This window comes from Falco cherrug, chromosome 7, assembly GCF_023634085.1.
Source record: "Falco cherrug isolate bFalChe1 chromosome 7, bFalChe1.pri, whole genome shotgun sequence".
NCBI lineage: Eukaryota > Metazoa > Chordata > Aves > Falconiformes > Falconidae > Falco > Falco cherrug.
This window is the reverse complement of record NC_073703.1, coordinates 36864733-36891172: the sequence shown is the minus strand read 5'-3', so window position 1 is coordinate 36891172 and position 26440 is coordinate 36864733. Positions and strand designations below refer to the sequence as shown.

The 26440-nt window shown below is 43.8% G+C and overlaps 3 protein-coding genes and 1 non-coding gene across 9 annotated transcripts in view; 3 read left to right on the top strand and 1 right to left on the bottom strand.

Moving 5' to 3' along the window:
* The first annotated feature begins 1949 nt into the window (after nucleotides 1–1949).
* TRNAI-AAU (transfer RNA isoleucine (anticodon AAU)) lies at nucleotides 1950–2023 on the top strand. Its single transcript has one exon. It is a non-coding gene; the product is annotated as a tRNA-Ile (tRNA).
* A 473-nt stretch (nucleotides 2024–2496) lies between these two features.
* On the top strand, nucleotides 2497–14218 carry ZNF839 (zinc finger protein 839). Of its 2 annotated transcripts, none has more exons than XM_027803463.2 (8): nucleotides 2497–3297; nucleotides 4182–5108; nucleotides 7155–7406; nucleotides 8083–8175; nucleotides 8531–8683; nucleotides 10372–10512; nucleotides 10949–11084; nucleotides 12839–14218. In XM_027803463.2, exons 1-8 carry the CDS (start codon nucleotides 2623–2625, stop codon nucleotides 13828–13830), a joined length of 3369 nt encoding a protein of 1122 aa, XP_027659264.2. In that variant the 5' UTR covers nucleotides 2497–2622; the 3' UTR covers nucleotides 13831–14218. The 2 variants fall into 2 exon arrangements, with proteins under 2 accessions (XP_027659264.2, XP_005437923.2); XM_005437866.4 differs by having other exon boundaries at nucleotides 4179–5108.
* Nucleotides 14219–17581: 3363 nt separating this feature from the next.
* CINP (cyclin dependent kinase 2 interacting protein) lies at nucleotides 17582–24537 on the bottom strand. The gene is made up of 5 exons (XM_055715474.1): nucleotides 24451–24537; nucleotides 23194–23362; nucleotides 21880–22006; nucleotides 19440–19569; nucleotides 17582–17913 (listed from the first exon to the last, which is right to left on the bottom strand). Exons 1-5 carry the CDS (start codon nucleotides 24455–24457, stop codon nucleotides 17711–17713), a joined length of 636 nt encoding a protein of 211 aa, XP_055571449.1. The 5' UTR covers nucleotides 24458–24537; the 3' UTR covers nucleotides 17582–17710.
* The window catches only part of TECPR2 (tectonin beta-propeller repeat containing 2), a 58952-nt gene continuing 57024 nt past the window's right edge, over nucleotides 24513–26440 (top strand). For 4 of the 5 annotated variants that reach the window (XR_008733080.1, XR_008733079.1, XM_055715470.1 and 1 more), the window contains exon 1: nucleotides 24524–24637. The gene's annotated coding sequence lies outside the window, so the exon portion shown is untranslated. Of the gene's footprint in view, nucleotides 24638–26440 lie in introns of all 5 variants that reach the window. The other variant, XM_055715472.1, reaches the window with a different exon arrangement.

The window sequence follows — 26440 nt, the reverse complement described above, 5'->3', positions numbered from 1 at the left end:
GCTGCAAAGATGCCAGCTAGCTGAGGAAGAAAAAGCCATGACAATTAAATACATTGATGCTTGGGGGAAGAGAGAAATAACCAAAAAAATGAAGAAAGCAACAAGAAGTTCAAATTCAGCCACAGTCACAAGGCCATGGCACATGATTTCTGTGTTCAGAAACACACCAGATGTGTAGGATGCGACATGGGATGATTTGAGAAAGGATGCTAAGCAATGGAAGGAAAGGCTTGAAGAACAAAGCATGAGAAAAAGCCAGCAGCTTCTGAGAAATTACTCAGAGACCAGAGAGGCTATTCCTTCACAGGGGCGAGGGTAAGATTTATTAGCGCCCTGTTGAAGAGGAGGACTGGCACGCAGAGACCAGCATTTTACGAGTACGGACTCCGTTGGGAGAACTAGGAGGTGGCAATGGGCTGCAGCGATGGCTGTTTCTAAGGGCTACGGTAGCACCTCGGCCCGCCTCCGCCAGGGCGCTCCCCCGGGCCCGGGCCGACGGCCTCTCAAAGGCGCGGGGCCCACGCCGCCCCTCAGGCAGGGCCCTCTGCCCGCGGCCTCCACACCGCGCAGGGCCCGCTATTTTCCCCCGCGCCCTCTTACTGTTCATCCCGCCTCGGGTGCAGGTCTCCGGGTGAGCGAGAGAGGCGCCGAGCGCCCCGCAGCCGCCGAGCACCTCCTGGCCCAGCCCGGCCCTCCGCACGCCATGTTGTATTTCCGTCACCCTGGCAACCGCGCAGGCTCCGGCTCCCCGCGCCAGGCTCCGCCCCCGCCCCTGCGCGCCCCGCCCCTCCCCGCCCCCGGCGCACGGGGCGCACGGCGCAGGGGGAGCCGCCCCGCCTCTGCTCGCCGCGGCCACTGCGCCTGCTCGGGGGCGCGCAGCAGGGTGTCCGTTAGCCGCACGCGGAGGTGGGGGGGTCAGCCGCTCCTCCGGCCGCGGGGTTGCGGTGGGCCGGTGCGTCCGCCTCGGCGCTGCGGCCTGTCAGCCTCCGCCGGTGCCGTGCTGTGCGCGGAGCGGTTCTTCTCCGCTGGCCCGTCCTGCTTGGGGCGGTGGGGTTGAGCTTTCTGTGGGTGAGGGGCTGATGCGCGCAGCCCTCGGTCCGGGCCGCCGAGCACTCCGCAAACCCAGCGGCGGCGCGGGCGGCCCTGGCCTGTGTCGGGGCTGGCACACGTGTGGCCGGTGCGGGCTCGGGTTGATCTTCGGTGAGCTCCTGATCCCCAGTGGCTTCCCCGTGCCAGTGCAGGTCGCGGTTCCGCGGGGTTCATTTCTGGCTTGGTTAGGCGGGGGCGGTGCGTGTCGCCGGGTTCCGGCTTACACGAGGGGTAAGCGGGGAGCCGGGGGTCTGCACGGCCCCGCGCCGCTGAACCGGGTTTTCCTCACCGAGCTGTAGGCAGGCGGTCTCCGAAAAAAACACCGTTTTGCAGAGGCGTCCCCGCCCCCCTTCACGGTATTTGCCTTTTGCTGAGCGGACTATTTTAATGTAGGCTTCAAAGCTGAGAAGAAAAGTTCTTTTAAAATGCTGCGTATGTAGTAAAAACCAAAATACTAGGAAAATGTGAATCATTTGTCCGTGCAAATTAACATCCTAACAGTGCATTAAACAACCAGAAGAGTAAATGCTTTTAACGTATACGCCCAAAATACATATTTTGTTTAACTAAATGAAACTGGAATCATAACCTGGGGAAGTATGAGCCTATTGACTTAAGAGGTGAAGTCGCCCCACAAACGTGACCCGTGCTTGTTACCTCCCAGGTGCTGCATCCCCATAGGCGGGGCACAGCGCTCCCTGGACGAGCGGGTCCCGCACGGGCGGGCGTGGCTGCGGCGCTGCTGGGGGGGGCGAGGAGGCCCCTCGTTCCGCTCGCCACCTGCCCTGTCCAGGCTGGATGGGGCTGCGGGGCCTGGACGCCCTTATCCACCAATAGACGAGCATTACCCACCGTCAACAGGCCGGTTAGCTCAGTTGGTTAGAGCGTGGTGCTAATAACGCCAAGGTCGCGGGTTCGATCCCCGTACGGGCCAGAGAACGACTTATTTTTCCTCTCCTTCTCGTGTGTCCCACCCAGCGCACCCGCGCCTGGCCCCGCACACGGGCGCAGCCGTGGGGGTGCGGACGGGCGCTACCGCGGCTATAGCGCCCACCGTGCCCCCTCCTGCGGCTGGCGGGGTGCGACTGTCGATTGCACGCCGGTGGCTGGGGGGCCCCTTCCGGCGCGTTTCGTTCCGTGCGGGCCGCGCTCCCGCGCCCCTTTGCCACCTGCTCGCTGCTCCCGCTCCCCGCGGGACGCCGCCCCGTAGGCGCGAGTGGCGAGGCGCAGAGCCGCACGCGGCCGCGCGAGAGGAAGCCCGGCCCGCGCCGCTTCCCTCCGGCCGGTCTGTGTCACTCGCGGGTCCCACCCGGGGCCGCCCGCTCCGGGCGCGACCGCGTCCCGCCCCGCCCCCGAAGATGTCTGGCCCCGCGAGGCCGCCGTCGGTGCCGGGCGGCCCCGCCCCAGGGGCGCGGCGGGCCGCTGCCGGGGGCGCCATTGGCCCGCGTGCCGCCGGTGCCCCTCGCTTCGCCCCGCGCCTCCGAGACCTCCCGGGGGGGCCGATGCGGCTCCCGCCCGCTGACGCCTGCCAAGATGGCGGCTCCTGAGGAGGGGGGCACCGAGGCGCCGCCGCCCCCTCCTCCAGCCGAAGACGAGCCTCCCGGGGGGGTGACCGCCGCCTGCGGGGCTGCCCTCGGCGTGGCGGCGGCGGCGGCCGGGGGCGCGGCGGGGCCCGCGGGCCCCTCGCCCTCCGCGGAGGGCCCGGAGCTGCTGGCGGTGACGGAGGAGCTGGCGCAGAGCTTGGCCGCCCTGGAAGCCGGCGCGGCGGCGGGCGGCACCGTCCTCTACCTGCAGGCGGACGGGAGCCTGGTGGAGGGCGCGGGGCTGAGCGCCGAGGAGCAGCGGCGGCTGCTGGAGCAGCTGCTGGCCGCCGCCGAGAGCCAGGGGCCGGGCCCGGCGGAGCCGCCGCCCCCGCCGCCTCGCCACGCCGCCACGCCGCTGGCCCCCGCCGAGCTCCAGCGGGTCATCGAGCAAGTGAGCAAGGCCCAGGAGCAGCAGAAGCCGCCGCCGGCCGCCGCCCCGCCGGAGCCCTGCCGGGGGCCGCCGCCCTGCCGCGGCGGGGGGTGCCCGCCGCCCCGGGACGCCGTCCCGCCGCCGCCGCTGGCCAGCATCATGCACAACGCCGCGCAGCAGCTGCAGAGCGTGGCCCAGCAGGTCGCCCTGCAGCAGGGCAAAGCCATGGCGGCCGCCCGGCTCCTCCCGCAGAAGGTAACCGAGGGGGGGAGGCTGGGGGCAGGGAGCCTGCGGCACCCGCTCGGTGATGAAATCCGCTGCCGAGGGCAGGTCTCGGGGGCGGGTGTGTGTGTGTGTTTATGGTTTTCTGCCTTCCTTCTCAGTCACACCTGCCCTTGGGTGTAGGCTCGAGCCTTGTGACTGAAAGGCACAACTTTCAACGTGGTTTGGAAAAATCGCATTTGAGTGTAGAGGCTGGCTGCTGCAGTCGGTATTTCAGTCCGAGTACACGTGCAGCTAGAACAGCGTGGAAGAGCTGTTCCGTAGCAGTGAAGTGGTGATGTGCAGGTAGATGATGCATGCGCCTGTCACAGACAGTGACACTATCTGGGCTTTCAGGCCACCTTTTGGGTTGCAGGGGTTGTCAAGCTGAGGCAGAAATTCAGATGAGAGACTGCGAGGGAGATGAACCTCACAAAATTGTTTTTTTTTTAACTGAGCACTTATTACAGTAGGTCCTGGATCTGGTATTTGGCACTTGTCATTTAGCAGACTGTAGTTCTCCTGCGTTTGGTTTGCTGAAGGTTACGAATCTGTGTAGGCGATGGTGTTGACTGCTATTCCAGAACAGGCCTGCTAGCAGGCAACAAAGCTGTGACATGGCCTAAGAGCAAACTTGACATGCTTTAGTTGAACAGCAGTCACAAATGTGCAGGAAAGCCTGTAGCTTGAAGGAAGGGACTCTGCTTTGATGTTATATCTGTGCTTTGATGCATTAAAATGGAAAACTAATGATGTGCATTTGTTTCTTTGTGCTTTGCTTTAAGGCATGTGTGTATCATCTTGATAAGCATTGTCTTTTATTTATAAATACTGTATTTGTGTAATCTCAACTCTTCCTTTTTTTTCCACAAAAGCAGCTGGAAGCCATTTGTATCCAAGTTCAGCCAGGACAGATGAAGGGAACTGAAAGGCCAATGCCGTCATTGGCACCAATCCAGCCCAAAACTATAGCGCTGAGTCAGTCGGTTGGTAGGAATTCTAGCATACCAGGACTTGGCATTATTAATCCCCAGATAATTAGGATACAGCCTGTTACAGGAACTGAGCAGCAGCAGCTATTCCTGCATAGTTCTTCTGAGTCTCCAGTTCAGTTGCTCATGCAGAAACCTTTACCATCTCATGGATCGGTGTCTGTGAACAAGATTCCCGCAGCCAAGATGCTAAATGGACAGAAAACTACTTGTGCCGCAGTATCGGCTACAAGGTCTCCAAATATTACCATGATTGCAGCAAGTTCAGCAAATAGTCTGATGCCATGCCTTGAAAAAAACCAAAAAGATGACAAGTTAAAAAAATCCTTGAAAGTGAAAACTCGCTCCGGACGGATTTCACGTCCCCCCAAATACAAAGCTAAAGATTATAAATTCATTAAAATGGAGGATTTGGCTGATGGTCATCAATCTGATTCTGATGACTACTCTGAGCTGAGTATAGAAGATGATGAAGAAGGAAAGGTGAAGGGAAAGGATGCATTATTCAGTTCTTCAAGTTATAATCTGAAGCCCAAAATGTTTAAATGTCAGACTTGTGAAAAATCCTATATAGGAAAAGGAGGATTAGCAAGACATTATAAACTTAACCCAGGCCACGGAGAGCTGGAGTCTTCACCTCAAAAAATACCTTTAAATAAGCCTAATGGAAGTATATTTGTGGACAATGTCTGTGGAATAAGAGAGGAAATGATGAGTCCAGCACATTTGGATTCAATTGCTGTCACTTTAAATAATGAAAACACACTAGCTACCGGTCTGGAAGAAACTGTTGATTCAAAGGCTGGAGAACAGGTAAAGTGTATTACTTAGAAAAGCTGTCGGTTTTGTGGAAAGTAGAATGGTAGTTTTGTAGCCACATAGTCTTGTACTGCTCAGAAATATCCACCAATATGCTAAATTAAAAAAATTGCCCATTGAAGTGATTTAAAAATAAATTATTGTTTCTTGTAGTGTTGCAGGAATAGCATTCTTGCACAGGCACATAAAACAAAAATGTTCACTGAGTGTTCATTTGTTACCAGTTTTCTGCAATACAGTTTTTGGCTTGAAAAAACCTTGTCTGCATAAACAGAATTCTTCTCTGCATTTGGATAACAATACTGTGTTGTTCAGTTACAGCCTTTAGCAGGACAGACAGCAAAACATCATCTGTTCTATCGATTCCTGTTGCTGAAATAATGTCATCACAGAAAAATCTCTTATTAGGAATCCAACAGCAGACTGCAGCTTTTCCTAGAGCAGGTTTTGAAAGTGTGGCTTAGCTACCCCTGCAAACCAAACACCTTGGTGAAACTTGAGTCTCGGGGTTGGAAGCTACTTTAGCTGCAAATTTCTTTCTGTGCTGTTTTAAGATGGGTCACTTCAAAGTAAAGTTTCCCTTTTAATATTAAAATTACTCTTAACATCTTGCAGCAAGAGCTGATACAGCTGCTGTCTAGGAAAAAAAATACTTGTTTGGATGTAGCAGTGCCACTTATATTACTTTTATTTGTGAACGTGAAGTCATTCTCAGAAATGTGAAAATTTAGAGCTTAAGATGCCAATGCAGCAAACAAACCTCCCCAGTCCTGTACACTCTTTTGTTGTCTTTGGAAAAAGAGAATTGCAGAATACTGAAGTCTGCTCTCTGTATTATTATATAGTTGTTACTTCCCTGTGCAGCACTTATTTTACCTAGGATCTTGGGAATTTAGAAAAAAAATTATAGTCAGTCTCATATGTAATACTACTCCTGAATACTAGATTGTTATCGTACCTGCTACTTTTAACTAGCAGATACGGATTTTACGAATTTGTACTTTAACTCACTGATTTATTACAGTTTTTGGGCAGGGAAATACTTCCTGGAAAGAAGAGCAGGATTGTTAAAACTGGTACGCTGATACAGATAGATCGGAAGGCAATCAAGATGCCTACATTCAACCTAGTCTTATGTCATATTTAGAACTAATTTAGTAATTTAATCCCTGGATAGAATGACATAAATTTGCCCTTTTTAGAGCTTTCCTAATCACTAGAACAGTAGGGAGCTGCTGAATGTTGGGATGAAAATGTACTATGACAAGAAGCCTGATATACCTCTGTCCTGTTGTAAACTCCTCTCAAAAAATATAGGGACATTCTTAGAAGTTCTAGCCTGGAAGGGAAGACAAGACATGCTCAGTAAGAAATCGCTGCTTCTATCAGTAAAAAAATTTTTTACTGAAATCACAATGATAACTTAAAAATAGAAAACGTACTTTGAGTTTGCTATTTGGTGTAACAACAAAAGCAGCTTCTTAGCTGCTTTCTTAGGGAAGACGAAGGATTTTGAAATGTGGACACTGGGTAATATATTTTCATTTTTAGTTACTGAGCTTGTCACTGGTCATGGTTGTTGAGAGATTTTGTCTTTCATATAAAGTCTTCATGCTTTGACATAGTTAAAATGAAACCCAAATTTTTCTTTGGCTATGTTTTACTGCTAATTAAGATTTATTTCTACAACCTCTTTATTTGAAGAGGACATATTTTACTTTGAAAATATTAAACATATTCAGTTGACATAAAACAGCTCTTTAATTACATTCCTTTAATCTCTGTATCTTGTGTGACACTTTGTGGATGAAAAATAATAACTTTGCAAATAATGGCATGTATACGTTGCAGAAGTGGCAGTCATACTTATGTATTGGATTTATTCTGCAACTTTCTTTGCAGTTATGCTTGTATCCAGCTTTGCATTATTTAATGTGCTATGTATTGTTTGCATAGATGAAGAACTTAATTATAAAATGGTCTTCCTCAAAACAGTGTTTAAAATGATGAATAAATACTTTTCTCTTTCTTTTAATTAAGACTTGTAAGTCTGCAGAAAGCAGATACTTGTTGGCAGAACAACAAAATGAAAACAGTTCAGGACACCGAGGACCTGTAACACCAAAAGGACCTGGAAGACCCAGACGACCAAAGAGACGTGGTCGACCAAGGATGGGTGGAAGATCTAGGTGTTCTGGAAGGCTTAGCAGACCTGGTCAGTCCCCTTCAAAGTCAATTAGTAGTGTGTCAGCAGAACACAATGTATTCAGAAGAAAAGCTAGGTTAAAAGAGGTATGGTTCTCTTCTGCAATTACTTCACAAGTATATTCCCCTCCGCCCTCTGTATTTCTGCTAGAAGTATTTCTAGCAGAACACTGGACAAAGGGAAAATGGGAACTCAGTCTGGAAAGGGACTTTTGACATGTAGATGCACTCTTGCTATCCTTTTTCTGGAGGAGGAAAGTTACTACCTGCTGTTCTGTATCTCATCCAACACAGTAAAAATAAACACAGCTGAAGCTGGGCAACATCAAATTAGAAAGGAAACCCCCACCCTCACCCAAAACATCCCCATGACCCCAAAAAACACCCCACCCAAGACCAAACCACAATGAAGTTCTCGGGGGAGGACAGAATGGGGATTAAAATCTATGCGATTAACACAGTTTTTTGTTTGTTTCCTGTGTGTTGTGAAAGATCCTTTATGGCTACTAAATCTACTGATGTTGCTCTTCTTTCTATGAATTGGCAACATTTGTAGGACTGTTTTGTCTGTGTATGGGTAGTAACTGTTTTGACATTTTCTAATTTATCTACTCTTTGGTGTTATGTTTGCATCTATTCTCAAAGCTGCTTAAACATACAGTGTATCTTTCAAAAAAAGTAGTGATACTTTATGTTCTGAATGTGGGATGCCTAACCTTTGTAGGCTGCTTTGCTCTAATGAACTCGTTCTGGCTTTTGACAGCTAATACAACAATGCGATAATGAAGACTTAATGGAGCTGGCTCTCCCACGTCTTACAAAGCTTGTTACAGTATATGAATTTCTGTTGATGAAGGTGAGGTTTTTTTTATGTAAAAATCTTAAATTATTTTAGGGAGACTTCCATTAGTATACATAAAAAGATTCCTTTAGAGATGTATCTGCATTTCCTAAGTTAGAATTGTGCAGAATGTAGATGTTTCACATGTCGCTTCACTCTTACACAGGCAAAACTGGTAGGTCTCCTGATTGAAAGCCTTGCTTTTTGCTGCCTGGTTCAATAGCATTTTTGAATATTCCATAATCTTTTGACTTGAATACTTCTGTTTTAAAATGTTGAAAAAAACTGAACTGACAGATTTTAATGTAATCTTTTTTTAAAATATAGGGAGGGGGAAACAAACCCTTTCTTTTCCCCATCTTATTTCTAGGTGGAAAAAGGGCATCCGGCCAAAGCTTACTTCCCAGATGTATATAGGGAATTTGAAGACTTGCATAATATGGTAAAGAAAATGGCTTATGATCACCTCAGTAATTCTGATTTGCTGAGTTGCCAGCAGCCTGTTGAAATAAAAGATGCTAAGGTAATGAAGCACTCTATTTGGAATTTGATGTTTTTGTTTGTTTATTTATTTTAGATGCTTTGTGTTCTTATTTTTCTCTGATAAGCTTTGCCATGCTGGAAAAGTTATTTGAAGAAAATGTTTCTTGATGAGCAAAAATAGACATTGTTGTAAAAAGTCCAACAACTAACCAAAAAGAAAAAGAAATCTGTGATAAAACTACAATTCTAGTTTATGGCAATAGATGAAACTATAAATATATATATATGAAAAATCTAGCTGTGCTGATATTTGTCTTGCATATCTAGGGTAGTATGAAGCTGCATGTTACTTCAAGGTGTATTTAGCATTAACTGCTAATAGAAGGACATCGTGATGTTTGATTAGGAAGAAGGGGTCTATATTTAAAATGAGTGGCCTTGATTTAAAGGGATAAGTGGTTTCATTGTAAAATTAGGATGGACTGAACGCCTGTATGCAGTTCACAGTCATACTGACAAATATGAAAGGTAGTGAATACATTATAAAACTGAGAACTGATTTCAGTGACTCTTCAGATTAATTGTTATTGCAGCTGTATCTAGAAAGACAAGGTAGGTTTGTTTTGGGGTTTGTTTTTTTTTTTTTTTTAACATGGATCTGTTTATCCTTATGGATCCTTGTCAATCTGTGTTCCCCTTAGAATAAAACAACTCTTCATACAAAAAACATTTTTTTGTTTTTCCTTCTCTGTTTCAAGTAGTGAAAATGCTGTTTTGTATACTACCTTCAACAAAATTTCCAGATTTTGTGCTCATTAAGGTATATCAGCACTGAATTTGCAACTACTATGAGAGGGGAACATACTAGAAAACTCAGAGTAGGGATGGGGGAAGGTAAGATTTTGGTTCTTGTAATAATCCTGATTTAAAGAATGAAGTTCTGTATGGACTGTTAGCAGTGGTTAATACTTATTTTTCAGAATAAATTGTGGCATTTGCTGGACATGCTAAAAAGCCTTTCTAGAGTCGTTGCATGCTTATCTAGCTATTTTGTAATAACACTGATGTTTCCCTTTGGAGAAACAGAGTTGCACCAAGTAAAGGGATGCTGTTGATACTGGCAGTCCCAAAATGGAACCTCTTTCTTGCTTCTCTTCAGTGTTAATGTGCATTCTTAATATAGAACTGTGCTCCTAAAGAACCCAAACCAAAACAAGCCAACCCAAAACAAACAAATAAAGCAACCCAGCCTTGAGAAGTTGTATACTAGCACACCTGCATAAGGATGAAGCACAAGAATGGAATGTGGGGAGCGGGGGGGGGGGGGGGGGGGGAAATCCTTAACTACTCAGAGATACTCTTTAAACAGGAAGACCTAAATGTTTTTTAAATAATGGAGAAACGTCAACAGTGTTCTTTATTAAACTGTGCTCTTAGTAACCATCTCTGGATTCTATATATAACCATTGTACTCATAATTCTTTTGAGTTTGCCTGTTGATATTCACCTTCAAATGACGGTCATGTTCTATTAATATGGAAGTAAGTAGAAAACATGGGAGTCTAAATACTTCATTGAGCTGTGATGATTGATTGTCAGGCTGTGTAGTTCTGTGTCCCTGTGTAGTTCTAGTTCAGTTTTAAGAAAATGGATCTGTATTTCAGCATATATGTACTCAGACTGGAGAGGCTAACTCATTACTTTTTTTTCCTGTAACTGTTTTTAAAGGTTGCTGAATCACTAGGAATTGCAGAAATACTCACTGGAGAAGGAAATATGCGAGGTGTAGACTCTTGTTCACAATGTATAATTAAAATGGTTAGTGAGCAAGTGCCTGTGGAGATACTGGGACAAAAACGATTAGCTGAGGTATGGAATACCTTTGTGAAAATTAAAAATGAAACTAAGACAAATTAGGACTTGTTAAAATAAATAATTACTCCTTAAAAAATCATACCAGTATTATATGACTCACATTAAAGTAAGGCTTTCATGGTGTTTGGGGTTTGGAAATACTTCCTACTGTGGTGTCATAGCAGAGCATATGAAAAGCTCAAAGAGATGCTCTAATGTTGAAGTAAGGGCAGATTGTTTCAGCCAAATATCAAAAGTAATTGGTGGCATTTTGGCAAAGTGTGAGGGCAGTGTTTAAATCCTTACCTTTTAGGAAGACCTTAAGTGTAAATCCCATTTTCAAGGAGAGTATCAGTTCACTGCCATGAAGTGCCCACAGTTAGTTTGTGATCTTTCCCAATGTTGTCAGCTGTTACAGTGGCAGCCAGTTAATTATCTCTTGTATTGACAGAGCTCAGGGGAGGAACTGTTGCCATCAGCCAAAAGGACCAAGTTAGAAGACGTAATGGAGAATGTGAATAATTATGCCAGTCAAGATGCAGTGAAAGAAAAGAGTGGGAATTTATGTACACTGTTTGAAAAAGATGGTAACCTCTTCAGATTTTCCAGTTCTGTTGTGTTTGTGGGGGAGCTGAACAAATCTCTGTTCTTCAAGCTACTGTGGTTTTTGTCTTAAGGTTTCATTTGTTAACTTGCTTCCCAGGTTGTTCAAAAGCAGCTGTTTAACTGGAAAGGCCTCATGGAGCCAGGGGAAGTTATGGATGATGCATACCACAGCAATAGCTCAATTCTGAATGCACGATAATCCAGTTATTGATACTACTACAGTAGTACTATGAGCATAGTACTGGTCTCTACTGTGTGCTTCCTGAATGCTTCCTGTCTGCCCTATCCCTCGTAGCTGAGGTGGTGCATGACCTTTGTGTCAGCTGTGGAAGAGCAGAGAAAGAGGAAGCAGTGTGCATGTCCATCCTGTCTGTGCCAGCAGGCTGCAATAGCAGAATCTTTGGAGCTTTGTGGATCCTGGGGGAGGGGGAGAGCTGGTGCAGGCTGTCCTGTATCCCAGGGGAGATGTGGGATCTGAAGATTGGAATTAAGGTGCTATTTTGCAGTGGTTGCCTTTCTTTTTATCCCTTGTCTTTATTCTCCCTGACCCTCAGATTGGCAGGGTAACAGTGGATTAGAAAGGAAGGTGAGATGGGTCCCATCTGTAATCTCCTAAAACTCCACTGGTCTTTGCAAAAGTGTTGCAGTAATTCAGGGGCGTTAGGATCACTGTTGTGAATGATTCCAGCCCTTACGCATCTCTGGGACGTGTGTATCAGTACCATCCTCTTGTTTTGTAAATGTCTTTTTTTGGTGTTGCTGTAAGCTGCTTTGCTTTTTCCCTTTGCACATCTTTCTGCCAATGGTTGTGGGTTTTTTTCCCCTTTAGTTTGCTTTTTTTCTCTGAAAGGCTGTCTGCATGACCATGTTTATTTCTTATTGTATTACGATTTTCCTCTGCTATGAGTTTTTTTAATTTTTCTTTCAATTGCACTTGCTAGTAGGGCCTTTGCTAGTGTACAGTACAAAAAATTTAAAATGGTCCCTTCTGAAGTGTGAGGCCTCCTTTGTTGTGCAGTGATATCTTTCATAACAACAACAACCAACCTACTTGTTTCTTTTGATCTTCAGTAATAAAACCTGACAGCTTATACTACTGCAGCTTAGTAGTTACTGTTCAACTACCTACTGGGTTTGTGACCTGGCTTTTGGTCCAGATCAAATAACTGGTAAAACACACTAAATTATTAGTGCTTTTTACCTTTTCTGTCACAGGACTGAGGTTCTCCTGCAGCTGTTAGCACAGCTAATTAAATACGTAGTAACTTGATGATATGTCTGAGTCCAGGATGAGCTTTATTATCAACAGCAATTTTATCAAGTTCAAATGCTTCTGTCAATGTACTAATAGAGATGGGGATGAGCAGCTGACAACTTTGTGCCTGGTATATTCTTTTAATGTTACCGGCTGTATGCCAGATGGAAAAAATTGAGTTTGACTTTCAGCCCAGAATTTTCAGGATTAACAGAAAAATGCTGCTTCTAATGTAAGGTCCCTTGGTATGGAAATACTAAATAATATTTCACTATCCAAAAATTCCATAGAGTATTTTTATACTGGCTTTCTCATTGGGAAGTGCTGTGAAACTCTTGTAAGGCACGTCAGGTTTGCTAATGTGGGGGAAGAAAGCAGGGAAGTAGTCCAGCTTTTCCTCCAGAATTATTGCATAAAAGAATTTTTTGGACATGCAATATTAGGTTGCCCAACAAGATGATACTTCTTTCACCTTTTCAGGTTTTAATCCATTAAATGGGGAAATCCTGCTTTCAGAAGATAGGCATATCACTTGCTGCACAACTGGAAGTACATTACCGACAGCAGAGGAACATAATTCACTTGCTGATTCAGGAGTTAGAATTGATGCTGAAAATTCAGGTACCTTCTCCCAGACTGTGAAAATGAGGATAGAGTATTCCCAACCTGTGAACATACAGGGACTAGATATGGCAGGTGACGCACCTCTGCTACATACTGAAGTTGTACTGCCTGTTGAAGCAGGTGGCTCGCCTGAATTAGTTCAAGCGCACTTTGTGAGCGAGAATACAGTAGGTGAACTGTCAGCTCCTGAACTTTGCAGGTCTGTGTCGGAGGATGCAATGGACAGTCAGAGCACTGACTTGCCGACGAGTGAAGAAAATGGTCACAATCAAAAATATCAGAAACTGCAAGAAGAAAACCGTAATTTTGCTATTAAAGAACATTCTGAACAATTCCATAATGCTGATGTGACTGATGAGATGCAAGAACTTGAAAAAGTTTTTTCAACAAACATTGTGCCAATAAACTACCCACACAGTGCTCAGACTGAGTTGCACCAGAACCCTGTCCAGGAAGCCTCCTTGTCTGCTCATGTGAACCATGAAAACTCTTTTAAAAACATGAATCAATTTTCTTGTGGGACAGAGGAGCAACGTGAGGTGGAGAATACAGTAACTGTAGATGAAGCTGTAGCCTTTGAGATTACTGATGAGAGCCATGATTTTTTGTCTCAGGGACATGAACAGATTTTTATTCAGACTTCAGATGGGCTTATCCTGTCTCATCCAGATACTGCTGTTTTGTCTCAGGCAGAAGGCATTGTTATTGTAACAGATTCCAATGGTACTACAATGCACATTCGCACACCTGAGGGTATACCTTTGGAAACTGTGGAAGCACTACTGGCAATGGAAACAGATGGCCAAAGTGAAGATATTTTGCTCTCGCAAAGTGAATTGGAGCCATAAATTAGAAAACTGTATATGCTTTCTTCTGGAAAAGACTGAATATAAAATGTATATTTTTCTAATGTGAATACTGAAATAATGGAAATTTAACTTATTTGTAAACTGTTTCTATGCCCTGTACTTTTTATAACTTATGTTTATATAAATCTAGCAGCGTTGCAACCAAAAATTCTAGAATTAACATTGTTCTGTTTGCTTTATATGTCGGGGGTGGGTGGAAAGTGGAAATCTGTCAACCCTAAAACTGTTGCACTGTTCCCTTTTGTTACATAATTCCTTTTCTCTCTAGCCATCTAAAAATGCAGTAAGTTGTACTGCTGTTCAGCAGTGATGTGCTGTGTACTGGCGAGCTGTATATGGGTAAAATAAAAACTATATTAAAAACGTATTTTCTGTGCCACAGAGATTACAAAACACTTTGTTATTGCACTTTCTTAAAGCTAGCTTGAATATTCATTAGCATCCAGACTTGATGTGCATAAATCTGCCTGGAAAAATGGGCAGTTTTAAATATAATCCATGCTTGTGCATTCTGGGAACAATGTGACAGCCTAGCTGATCCTCACTTAAATAAGCATCCACTGAGTGAAAGACAAAAATAGCCTCAAACAAGATCCGATTTGTACTGAACTGTTGAAAATATAATTAAGTATGCTTGTGTAATGTTCAGCCCCACCTTCAGAAATTGCTGTTACTTAAGACAGAAATGGGAGGCTGCGTAAGTAATGATCTGATTTTCCTTAATAAGATACCACATTCTTTTTTTACTTTAGTCTGTGATCGTTAATTTTGTTAGACTTGTATTATACTTTTTTCTTTCAGATCCTTCTAACCATTGACCTTCCTAGTAACTCCACACTGCCCTGTACTATTTAATCATAAAAGGTGTCCTTGACTATAATCCCTGTTTTATGGAGTCAGAAAACTTACCAAATTACTTATCTACTGCTACCTTGTACTTTTGTCATACTCTTGAATGGTAATTTTTTGTGGAGACTCCCTAGCAGCTTCTTGTCCAAGACACTGTCTGTCTTTCGAGAAGCTTGGCAGGTGAAAAAGAACCTTAAACGACCAGTATCTTTAGTTTGTTCATGAGCTACTGCAGACATTACTGAAAACTGGTAACATACCTTTAAAATGTGTGTTGTTGCCTCATTGCTAAATACATGAGACTACTGAGATAAACGGACAAATCAGCTAAAAGGACCTGTGATAAGCAGGAGAACTGTTCTTAAATCAAGTACGAACATTGATTTTTTTTTTCCATTGTCTTTTTACTGAAGAAAACCACTAAAATTAAATCTAAATGAGAGAGAGGACAATTCAGAGGTAGAACAAGCTTTTCTACTGCATCTTTTTAATATAGTTGGTTTGGGGTTTTGGGTTGGGGTGTGTTTATTTTTTTTTGTCTTGGTTGCATAAGTAGAAGATTGATTAGCCAAACCACTGCCTTTTATGTGTGAATGTGAAAGATATGATCATGTATTAGTGAACTCCTGTCTGGTGTTTGGGTTTATGGTCTAGTTTTTGTTCTGGGTTTTCCCCCTCTCTTTTTTTAAGTGGTGGTTACCACCTGGTCAAAAGATACAGGCTTACCTTGTAAGTGAAGGTACCATACAAAGCAAGGTTCTGCTGGTCTTTCAAACTCTTTTGTACTGACTGTCTTAATAACTACATCTAAGGGCTTCAAATATAACAATCAACTGCTTAGAGCTATAATGACAAAACCTCTCTGCAATGTTTTTGCAGTAATATTCCTGTGTCTGATGGCAGTCAATGAGCAAGGGAGGCTGTGAATATGAAGATTCCTTCCTGTAGAGCTTACTTCCTCCAAGAAACAAGAACAAACCACAATTTCCACCTGTGCAAAAAATGAAAATTTGCTTCAATTCTGCCTTCCCTATTGATTTCCACATGCTGGGAAACAGAATACACCTGCTCTCATCTTAAAAGAACAATTCTATAAGCAAACCAAGCTTTTCTCCTTGGAAAGTATTTTTCAGGTACAAAGGTGTTTCCATAGTGACAAGGGTTTGGCCCTACTCAAAGTTGGCTGTTAAACTAGGCGGAACACTTGCACAGAAAAATAATAAAACCCAACAAAGCTATTCATAACTGATTGTACTCTCCTTGAGCTACAGCAGAATTTCTTTTTAGATGATAGAAATTTGGGGTAAGAATAGAATGCTATTAAGCTGTCAGAAACAACCTTCGTGTTGAACAGAGCAATGCAGAGAAAATTTCCAATTCATGTCTGTCTATTCCATTATTGCAGGAAACTCAGGAATTTCCATTACCAAGCTTATGGGGTTTCAGCTTGGAGCCAGTTAAGTGACCCTACTTTTCCTATCAGAAATCTGTTCCAGAATCTCTCGCTGTTTTCATTAGATTTTTCTAGTGCCAAACCACAGCCATGATAGTCATTTCATAGCAATGTGCATTTTGTGTCATTGTCTTTTACTTCAAATAGTTACTTCAAGGAGAATGAAGGGTAAACCTCTGTCAGTGCACAATGAGTCAACACTTGGAAACCCTACATAACTGGGTGAAGTAGGAGATATAAATCAACAGTTTATATAGGAGCAGATCATACAGGCAATCAGTACGTGGGAGGAATTTAGATTATTAATCATAATGAAGTAAGCAGAAGGCCTAAATTCACTATGCATTAGGGATTTAACTAAAAATGATAACACAGCTGCATAGTTTCCACATTCCAATACACTCTTCTGAAAAGTGGTAATTTGCAGTAGCAGCTAACGGTTATTAAAGGCTGGATAAGGGTAGCAGTTTCTCCACACTACCTAGGTCTGACACAACAGTATGTTACAGTGATTATTATGTCTTTAGCAATGAAAGCAAGTAAGGGTATTGAACTCCACTTCAGCATTTGGCTTTTGCATTAACTGTTTTTCCTGAACACACTCCACTCTTTTCCAAGAAAGCAGCATGAAAAAGAAAAGAATTTGAGCCACCAGTTCTTGTCATATAAACTGCTAACCAAAAACATGGGGGGGGGGGCACACCAGTAAACCAAACCCACTTGGCATCAGAAACAGTAATCCAAGGAAAAACTCACTGAATCTTATGACAGGAAGCAAACAATATGGGATAAGGCCATGACTGAAGCAGGTCTTGTTTTTATTCAACAGCTGCTTTCATGTAACATGTTTAAAAGAAAAAAGTTAGAATGACTTAAAGGAGACAAGACCTTTTCATACAACTGTGGAATGGTGAGTTGTACTAAAACTTCTCAGGGTGCTAGTTCAGGCTTGGCTCACTCAAGGGTGATGTACCTAAGCACACTATAATCAAAACCAAACCAGAATTTACACTACTGTCTGCGACAGCCTTTCAGAACCACATACCAAACTGTGGATCATTTTGGATCCTGCCTTCTGTGCTTTCCTTTCCTTTTCCCCATTTATAAAACAAGTACAAAAGTGCTAGCCCTGTTAAGTCATGTAAAAAAATGCCATGAAAGATCAAGAAGTGCTGAATTTCTATGGTGAAAAGGGATAACGTAGGTATTTTAGAGTGTCAAGACTTGGAAAGTAGTTACATTCTTTGCTGTAGATGTCTATGTGCATTGACACCCCCCCCCCCCCCCCAGACCACCACGTAGTGCTTACCTCTCTCTGATTATAGGGGACTCAGCCTCCTAACTGTATCCTCTCTGCTGCACTTAAAATGGATAAAGCAACCAAAACCAGATTGTCCCATGCAGAAAAAAGTTTCAGCTGAGACAAAATAATAGCTACAGAGAAACACTTCTTTTAATAAGCTTTACAAAAACTCAACTTACTTGGTAAGCCTTGCAATTTGCCATTTCAGTTTCATGTAAGCATCGTTAGAAGCAAGCCATGTAACATTTGAAACTCTAGCACTGTCTATGTCCTGTTTCCAGCAGCATGGCTTCAAGTAGTAGTTTGCTGCTGTTCTCAATGTAAGGCTGGTATAACCATGATGATAAATAGACCATCAGCAGATCCTGGTCAGCAGAATGAGCAATTTCTTGTACAATTGTTTGCTTGAGTTGTAGTTCCTTCTTGTACATTTCAGAAAGCTTCAGAGAAACTTCATCTGAAATGGATTGAAAAACCTTTCACACCGACCAGAACATTTCAGCAACTCTCTGAAAGTTAAATTATACTTGTAATATATTGACCATTAACCCCCCCCACCTTATATAAACTATTTGGCGTATTTAGACTAGACATCTTGCTGTTTACAGCATTAATAACATTTGTACACTAGAATATAAAATGCTAAACCATTTCCTCAGCTTTTGGATATATTCTATACGCTTGTAATTTTGACTTGAATCAACTTTTAATTCTAGAATAAGCAGAGGTGTTGAATCTCAGGGCCCACTATAAAATTCAGGGCCCACTATAAAATTAACAATTATAGCTATTCTTTCAAATAACTGAAATTTGATCTTAAAAATTGGTAATGCTAACCTGAAATACAAGCTTCACATTTTAGAGTCACTGTTGATTTTAGCTAATCTAAAGGATGCCCTCACATGCTGTCAGGCACTTTAGCAATGCATGATCACCAATGAGTGATACTGATCGTGAAAAACAGCAGTAAAACAACACAACAGACCAAAACTGAAATAATGTAAAAGCCAATATTGTTACTAGTTATGTTAGTAATACTGATAGGGGGGCTGAAATATATCTATGTAATAATCTTTAATTGTTTGGCTTTCTAAAAATAACCACACTTTATTTTTAGAGAGACACTGATCTTGTGTTTCTAACTTTACCTGAACTATCACTACCTTCAGGAGGATTTAGTCTTTCATGGAGTAGTGGGCATCATTAAATGATTCAGTCACAACGAGCATTTTGACAGCAGCTGCCTTTCTCATTCTTACCCTTTTAAGCTGGCAGAAACTAGTACATAAGTTTCCCACTACCTTCTGGTAGCGAAGTAAGAAGCAGGCTTTCACAAAGGTATGACTTTTACTTCACACAGAAAGCTGTTGGTTTGCATGCAACCAGGCTTCTCTCTAATTCAAACAGTCTAAAATCTGCGGTAATACCAGTCAGGAGGCAGTATCTTTTGTCATCAAGTGAATGCTAAAAGGATTGATATTAACAATAGACAGTAATTGAACATTTCCTTGCTTGTCTTGACTGACATTGAGATCAGAGGTATTTTAATTCAGCTGCCTGAGAAATAACTGAGGTATAGCTTGCTCTTTGCATTCAAGGATTTCATTTCAGTGTCAAGTAACAAGTCAAGTCAGTTAAGCCTACGGCTTAACACTACCAAGTTGCAAATATGTCTCTCCCTACAAAGGATGTGGCTGTTGCAGCTTGGACACTGTAAGCTGCTGACGAGTTTAGGTTTATGCTGTAATTGTTGCATGTCAGACAATGCCTGGCAATCCATACAAGCAGTCATCAGCAGTAACCCTAAGCCAAGTGCAGCATCCATGTGTTTATTGATTAGTCAATTAAAAAGGAGACAATTCTCTCTCTCTTTCTCTCTCTCTCAGGCAAGGCATCCAGATAAAGGGGTTTATTTTTCAGTCCTAAATAGGATGACATCAACGACACAATGCAATTAGCTAAGATAATCAATGTTTTACTTACAGAAGTATGGTGTAGGCCATGTATGAAAGAAGGGTGCTGTGCAATTCCCAGCTCCGTGGTGGAATGTTTCCAAGTCACAGATTGCTTTAGTAGTCAAAGCAAGCTTTTCCATTTTCAGTTGTATTTTTGTCTGAAAATGATGAACATGTAATGTTAATGAACATCTCAGGAACATGAGGCTACTATAAACTTAAAATATTTTTTAAAACAATGTCTTAAATTTTTAAAACGATTTAATTTTTTAAAAACTATTTCTGAAGATTATTTAGTTTTAACATTTCTAACTCACTTTTTTAAACTCCAGACAGGGATCAAAGCTGGATTTTACACAAAGATTTAATATGAGATACCCTAAAATTCTGAATGCCGCAGATATGACTTAGTGACTCTTGTTTCCTCCATGTAGAAATATATTAAAGCCCTCTTGCATTTTTTCACCTTTCTTTGGGTTTTTCCTGTAGCAGTTTAGTACTGGGGAAAAACATCAGACTGTTTATGAACAAGTGTGGCACGAGCCCTATAAACACATGCATTCTTACATTACCATATCAAGATGACTTGAATTTGATTTCAAAAGCCCAGTGGCAGGTGAGAAAAGCAGCTCAAGCTACTACTGACAATGTATCTAGGCTGATTTAACAACTTGCTTCAAAAAACAGGTCATTTAATCCACTTCCTTCATGCTCATCTGACTTTGTGCATTACTGATGGGGACTAATATTTACAACAAAATAGAGCTTACAGGGAGTATCTTTAAGTCAATAAGTGAAAATATAGATCATAGAATCACCTAGGTTGGAAAAGACCTTTGAGATCATCAAGTCCAACCCTTAACCCTGAACTAAAAAGTCCATCGCTAAACCATGTCGCTAAACACCACATCTACGTGTTTTTTAAACACCTCCAGGGGTGGCGATTCCACCACCTCCCTGGGCAGCCTGTTCCAACGCTCGACAACCCCTTCAGTGAAGAAATTTTTCCTAATATCTAATCTAAACCTTCCCTGGCATAACTTGAGGCCATTTCCTCTTGTCCTATTACTTGCTGTCTGGGAGAAGAGACTGACCCCCACCGGCCTATAGCCTCCTTTCAGGTAGTTGTAGAGAGCAATAAGGTCCCCCCTGAGTCTCCTCCTCTCCAGACTAAACAACCCCAGTTCTCCCACCTGCTCCTCATAAGACCTGTACTCCAGACCCTTCACCAGCCTCGTTGCCCTTCTCTGGACGTGCTCCAGCACCCCTGTGTCCCTCTTGAAGTGAGAGGCTGAACACAGGTGAATACTGGACACAGTATTCAAGCTGCAGTCTCACCAGTGCCAAATACACATACGTGGGGACAATCACTTCCCTGGTCCTGCTGGCCACACTGTTTCTGATACAAGCCAGGATGCTACTGGCCTTCTTGTCCACCTGGGCACACTGCTGGCTTATGTTCAGCTGGCTGTCAACCAGCACTACCGGGTGTTTTTCCAACAGCCTGCTTTCCAGCCATTATTTCTATAAACTCATAAGCTGGTACAAACTAATAAGGAATGAAAAATATCTGTAGTAGCTATGTTTAGTACCCGGTCTCTAACACTGGTTGCTTAGACTCCTATTACTTGGGAGTAATAAACAACTGCATCAACACACTTAGCAGTCTGAAAACAAAACTACCTCAAGGGAAAAAAACAGAAAAAACCCTCCAAATTACTGTTACCTTTTCCCACAGAACAAAGTTTGAGGAAAATCCAGCTGCTTTCCTGCTTATTCTAAATACTGGACTAGTATCCTCTCTATACAAAAGAATAGATCTATCATCTTTTTAATGGGCCTCCACTTTGGCAGAAGTCTGTAAAAGTTATTTTTAATAAGAAATTTAAATTACAGTATCAGGCAAAAAAATACTCCTTTTGCTCTCTGTCAAACTGATAGGTGACATTAATTCATAGCAATGTATACAGAAAAAAGGTGGGTTACATACTAATTATCTTACTCCACTCTCTAGAGGAGTTCTGCACAGAAAATGCAGGTAGGCGGACTAAAAATACAACTGCATTATGTCTGATCAAAGACAGCTGCAAGGATATGATGGCAGGTAAAGCACTGCTTCATGCTTTGTTGTTTGTTTTGTTCTAAACAGAGGGAATATTCAGGATGAGAAAACAGCTGCAGTTTTAGAATGCATTTTTGTATGATTCGTTTTCAGAAGATCACTTTATAAAAGGAGATTCAGAATTATAAGCAGAAAGCAGATGTAAAACCAAATTTCAAATTTGCCAATCAAGAAAATTAATGGTGCATGCCAGATTTATAATCATTTGGGTCTGAAGCCAAAGAAGTGTGAATAAAAAAATCCCAATTTTCTGTTTACAACAAATACTTGAGGGCATTTCCTTAAGTCATACTTCAACACACTTGGAATTGATTCATATTGACTAAGACTGAAAAATGGGTGTTACCATATGCTTTAAGGTCTCAACTAATTCTGCACAGAAATTGTCGAGTTCTTCGTTGTATTTTGGAGCTGACTTTTCAGATCCTGTGGCACTGTTATCACATGCTATCTCTAGTTTGTTGTCTTCAAATCTAAAACAGAAACATTAGGCAGAGTAAACAACTGCATACAGCTTTACTTGAGATGTGCAGATTTAAAATCCATGTGGTCTGATCCTACAAAATCTCTCTTTCACAGGCTGATCATGAGAATTCCTAAATAAAAATAGTAAAAGAGATAGCTAGCCATGTGAGCAGTTGGAGTTGGTACCATAATCTTCGGAGGAACATAGAATTACTCTACCTTAGAGCACGTGCTTGAGAAAACAGTTGCAGGTGTTAAGATAACACCTCTTCCCACTTTACTTTCCCCCTGTGTTGGAGGTTATTCTCTGATAACGGACAAGATATGCCCAGGCTTCAGCTGCTCCAGATTGGTGCCTCACTACAAACTCACCTTCATGCACAATTTAAGCTAAGACATTTAACTGTGAACCCAGAGCAGCTAATGTGCAGACACCTATCCTGTCTTACTGACTTTTCCACAGAAGCTGTAAATTTAGGGGAGAAGGAACTGCTAGAAAGTGAAAGCAACACCTGACACCATTACAGCAAAATATTCCTGAACTTGTACCTGTCAGAATCCTGTCAGACAAACCCTGTTCAGCTGTCAGGGCTCTGAAGTTTCTTCACAAAACCATTAGTTACAGGTTTTTCTTTACAGCATAAAGAGAACAGATCTACCAAAGCTGGGTTTTGGTTTTGGAAGTTTTTGTTTTGTGGTGTTTTGAGTTTTTTTGTTTTGTTTTTTGTTTTTTATCAGCACTGTTATAACTTTTTTGTCCCTATAAATCACTGATTCTTTCTTAAAATCTGCTGAATTTTTGACTTGAGTAAAATTTGGTAACAATGGCCTTTGTAAATATGCAAAAAGAGTAAGGGAACCCATATAGGCTGAGATCTATAGGGTTAGATTCTAACTTCGTACATTCTAGAAGTTTTTAAACTATGTTATGCATGACTATGTATAATAAACATTTTCAATTTCTTGCAAATATAATTACTTTATGAGATTAATTTAATCTTTGAGACATTTATTATTTGCATGTAAATAGATCACGTAACCAACAAGTGTAAGGGCCGAGTTTTATCTCAGTTAGCTTATCCAGACACGTTCTTTCCCCCATTTCCAAAAAAAAGAACTTTCTAGTGAAGAAAACTGATAAATTTCTCAATAAACACAATCTTTATGCTGTCTTTACTTGTATTATCATACTTACTGCTCACTGATCTTCATGTTGACTATTTTGTTTGCAACAGTAAATCCACTATCATTCAGTCTCTCCCATTTCATCATTAAATTATGCCAGTCTGCTGCATTATCTTTAATTTTTCTTGCACTGACAGATAAAACAGGTCTTCTTGGAGTACCATCAGCAGGACTTTTTGCTGTATGAGAAAATAAAGAAATTCAAGCCATTTAAAGCATACAGAAATAAAACAGTGTGCTTTGACAGCTGTTTGTGTGAATTATTTCCTTGTTTTACTGCTGAATATGGATTAAAGTAAAATGGATTTTACACTAGCTGTCTTCAGTCATAAAATCTAATTCCTCATCTGTCAGCCTTACTACTATTGACAAGAAAATAATGTTATTAAAAAAATGCAGGCACGTTCTGAGATGTGGTATTGCAACATGGACAGTAGTGGCTTTGCAGTACTAATCTAGCAGTCTTCCGTCAACGTACAACAGTCAAACGCTAACGCAGTGTATGACGATAAGAAATCATGGCAGTGATTACTGTACCCGCACAGCACTCATGCTGCGAACATCTGAATTAATTCCCATCAGCACGTGAGCTTGAAGTGTTTGGGAGAATGCTGGATCCTACAGAAGATGGTGGGTGCTTTACCCCCGAGCATAAAGCCCACATTTTACAAGGTGTCCTTTGAGGCCAACACAGCAACAGGAATCCACTGCGCATTACTCCCTTGGCAGGCCAGCATCACCTCAGCGGGAGGGCTGCTGTCACCTCATGTCACCTTAGCAGGTGTGCTGCTGTCACCTCAGCGGGAGGGCTGTGGCAGCCCTGCCCGCCCAGCCCGCACCACCACACCTTCACGCCTCGGGAAGGCAGGCGGCTGCGAGGGTGGCTCGAAGCTAAGAAATGCCACCCAACGCTCTGCTTGCGCCTTGGCTACTTTTAACTTTTATTCACAGAGACACTTGTAACTGGTCACACGCGCGAAGCCCACACACGTAGCGAGACACAGGTGTCATTCACCTCCCCCGGGGCCATGCGCGACGTGCTGGGCACCTTCCTCACCCGCACCACGCGCGACAGCGACAGGCCGGCGGGCTGGCAGGGCACCACACACACAGGCACACACACTAATTTACTTAGGAAGCCCCCGGCCCCGGTCCCTGGCTGCTCCCCGCTGCCCCTCACTCTCACCCCGGGGAAGGACCGGCCCCGGCCGTTGCCGCCGCTCGGCTGGGCGGGAAGCAACCCCCTCCCCCGCACTCCCTCACTCACCCGCCATGGCGGCGCCCGCCGCCCGCGGAAGTGCGCTCACGTCCGGCCCCGCCCAGGCCCAGGCCCGGCCCCGCCGAGCGGCGCAGGCAGCCGGGGGCGCCGCCGCTGCTGCCTCGGGGCCTGGGCGACGCCGCGCTCTCTTCCTCCGCCCCGCCGCTACCTATGGCCGCTCCGCGCTCCTGAGGCGGTGAGTATAGCCGCGTCTCCGCGGAGACGGGTAGGAACCGCCTGAAGGCCCGCTCTCCGGCTCTCGTTTCCCTCTCCGGTCGCCGCCATCGAGGCCTGCCGTGGCCGCTTGTTGCGGGTGAGCCCGGTGTGGTGAGGCGGAGCGGGCTGGCTCTCCCGCCCGTGCCCCGGCGGCTCGTCTTGGGAGAGCGCCCGCGTCAGGGCGCGCTGCGGGGCTCCGGGAGGGTGGCGGTGGGGCGGCCGTTGCGCGGCTGCGGGGACTTCGCCGCCGGTGGCAACACCGGCATGGGCTGAGGTAAAGGCGGCGGGAGAGCGGGGCGGCGGGGCTGGCCGCCCGCCCGGGAGCCCGCGCCAGTGCTGTTCTTCCTCCCCTGTCAGGAGCTGCGACCCCTGAAGCGCTAGAAGGCAGCTCGTGAGGAAGGAATGGTTTGAAACACCGGCCGAAATGTAGAAATGCGTTTAAGTAAGGAAGGTTTCATAGGCAAACTGGGTGTCCCAAGAGCATCGGAGCGAGTAAAGCCAGGTTCCTACTGCCCCTCTCGGCGTACCTGCATGCACAGGACCCCGGGTGCTCCTTTTCCTGGCCTTTCCATCCCTGTCACCTGGGTTTGTTGTTTTGGTTTTGTTTGGTTGGCTTTTTTCTTTGAAAAAAAAAACAACCCACCACTCTCTTCTGAGCCAAAAGTGCAACGTTTCAGGAGTCCTGTAAAGTGACGTATGGGTCAGTCAGGTGACTGCCACCTGTGTGCTGGCGGGTCCTCTGCCTGCCAGGGGTGCGCGTCACCATTCGCCCCTCTGCTTGGCACCTGTTTGCTGTGAAAAGCTCTGGAGATGTGGCAGTTGTGTGGCCTGCTCCTCAGGCTAAAAATGTGGGAAGAATCAGAGAATGAAACCGCTTTTCTTTTTAGTTAGCAGGATCTAGCTGAGATGAGAGGCTGTTGTGTTTAGTGGTGGTTATATATATGAGTTTGTCCGTACTCTGAAGAGCTTAAATTCAAGTTTTTATGCCAAAGAATATAAAACTCCAGAGCTGTTGTCCCTCATGTACACACAGGACACGGGCTCAGAGAAATGCGGTGATAGCTTTAGCCTCCTGCAGTCAATCTGTGGCATACCCTGGCACTGAACCTTTAACCACTGCCTATCTGTTTAACCATGGGATTATCTCTCACGTTAGTTGCCTCTGTTAGGCAGCGTTGAGCCCTATTTCTGTAACCAGCGAAATTTTTTTAAAAATTGCTTTTCAAAACATGGCCTTGAATGCAATATTTAAAAGCTTGTTGGGAACTTTGTGAGTTGAGAAGGAAGGACTGTCTTTGGTGATTGTTTTTGATGTGCAACATAAGGTATTTTTCTCTATCTCTGCTGCAGGGTAACTGCTTAGCACAAGCTGATTTGCACTATACAGCTGTTACGTACTTCAGAGTAGCTGTGGCTGACGCAGAGTGAACATGTGTGTCCAGTTCCAAAATCTGTCTGAGAAAATAGATTATATCCACTGTTTGGCTTTGATCAATAAAGTAGGAAAAACAGATAACAAATAATCCTCAAGCTGTTAATAAAAAGACTACATGTGATACACAACTGTGAGTAGGGGGATGTTGAAGACTTCAGGCTCAAAAGCAGAGAATCGTGGTGTTTATGCAGTTTTTGAATATATAGACCATATTGCAATTCTCTAGTCCTTTATACATTTGTTTTGTGTAGATAAAATTACTTAATTAGCAGTATTTTTAGGAAAGTGATGATTTGAGCTTTCAGTTTTCATGTAAGCAATGCAAATGTTTTGTTAGTCTGTAAACTA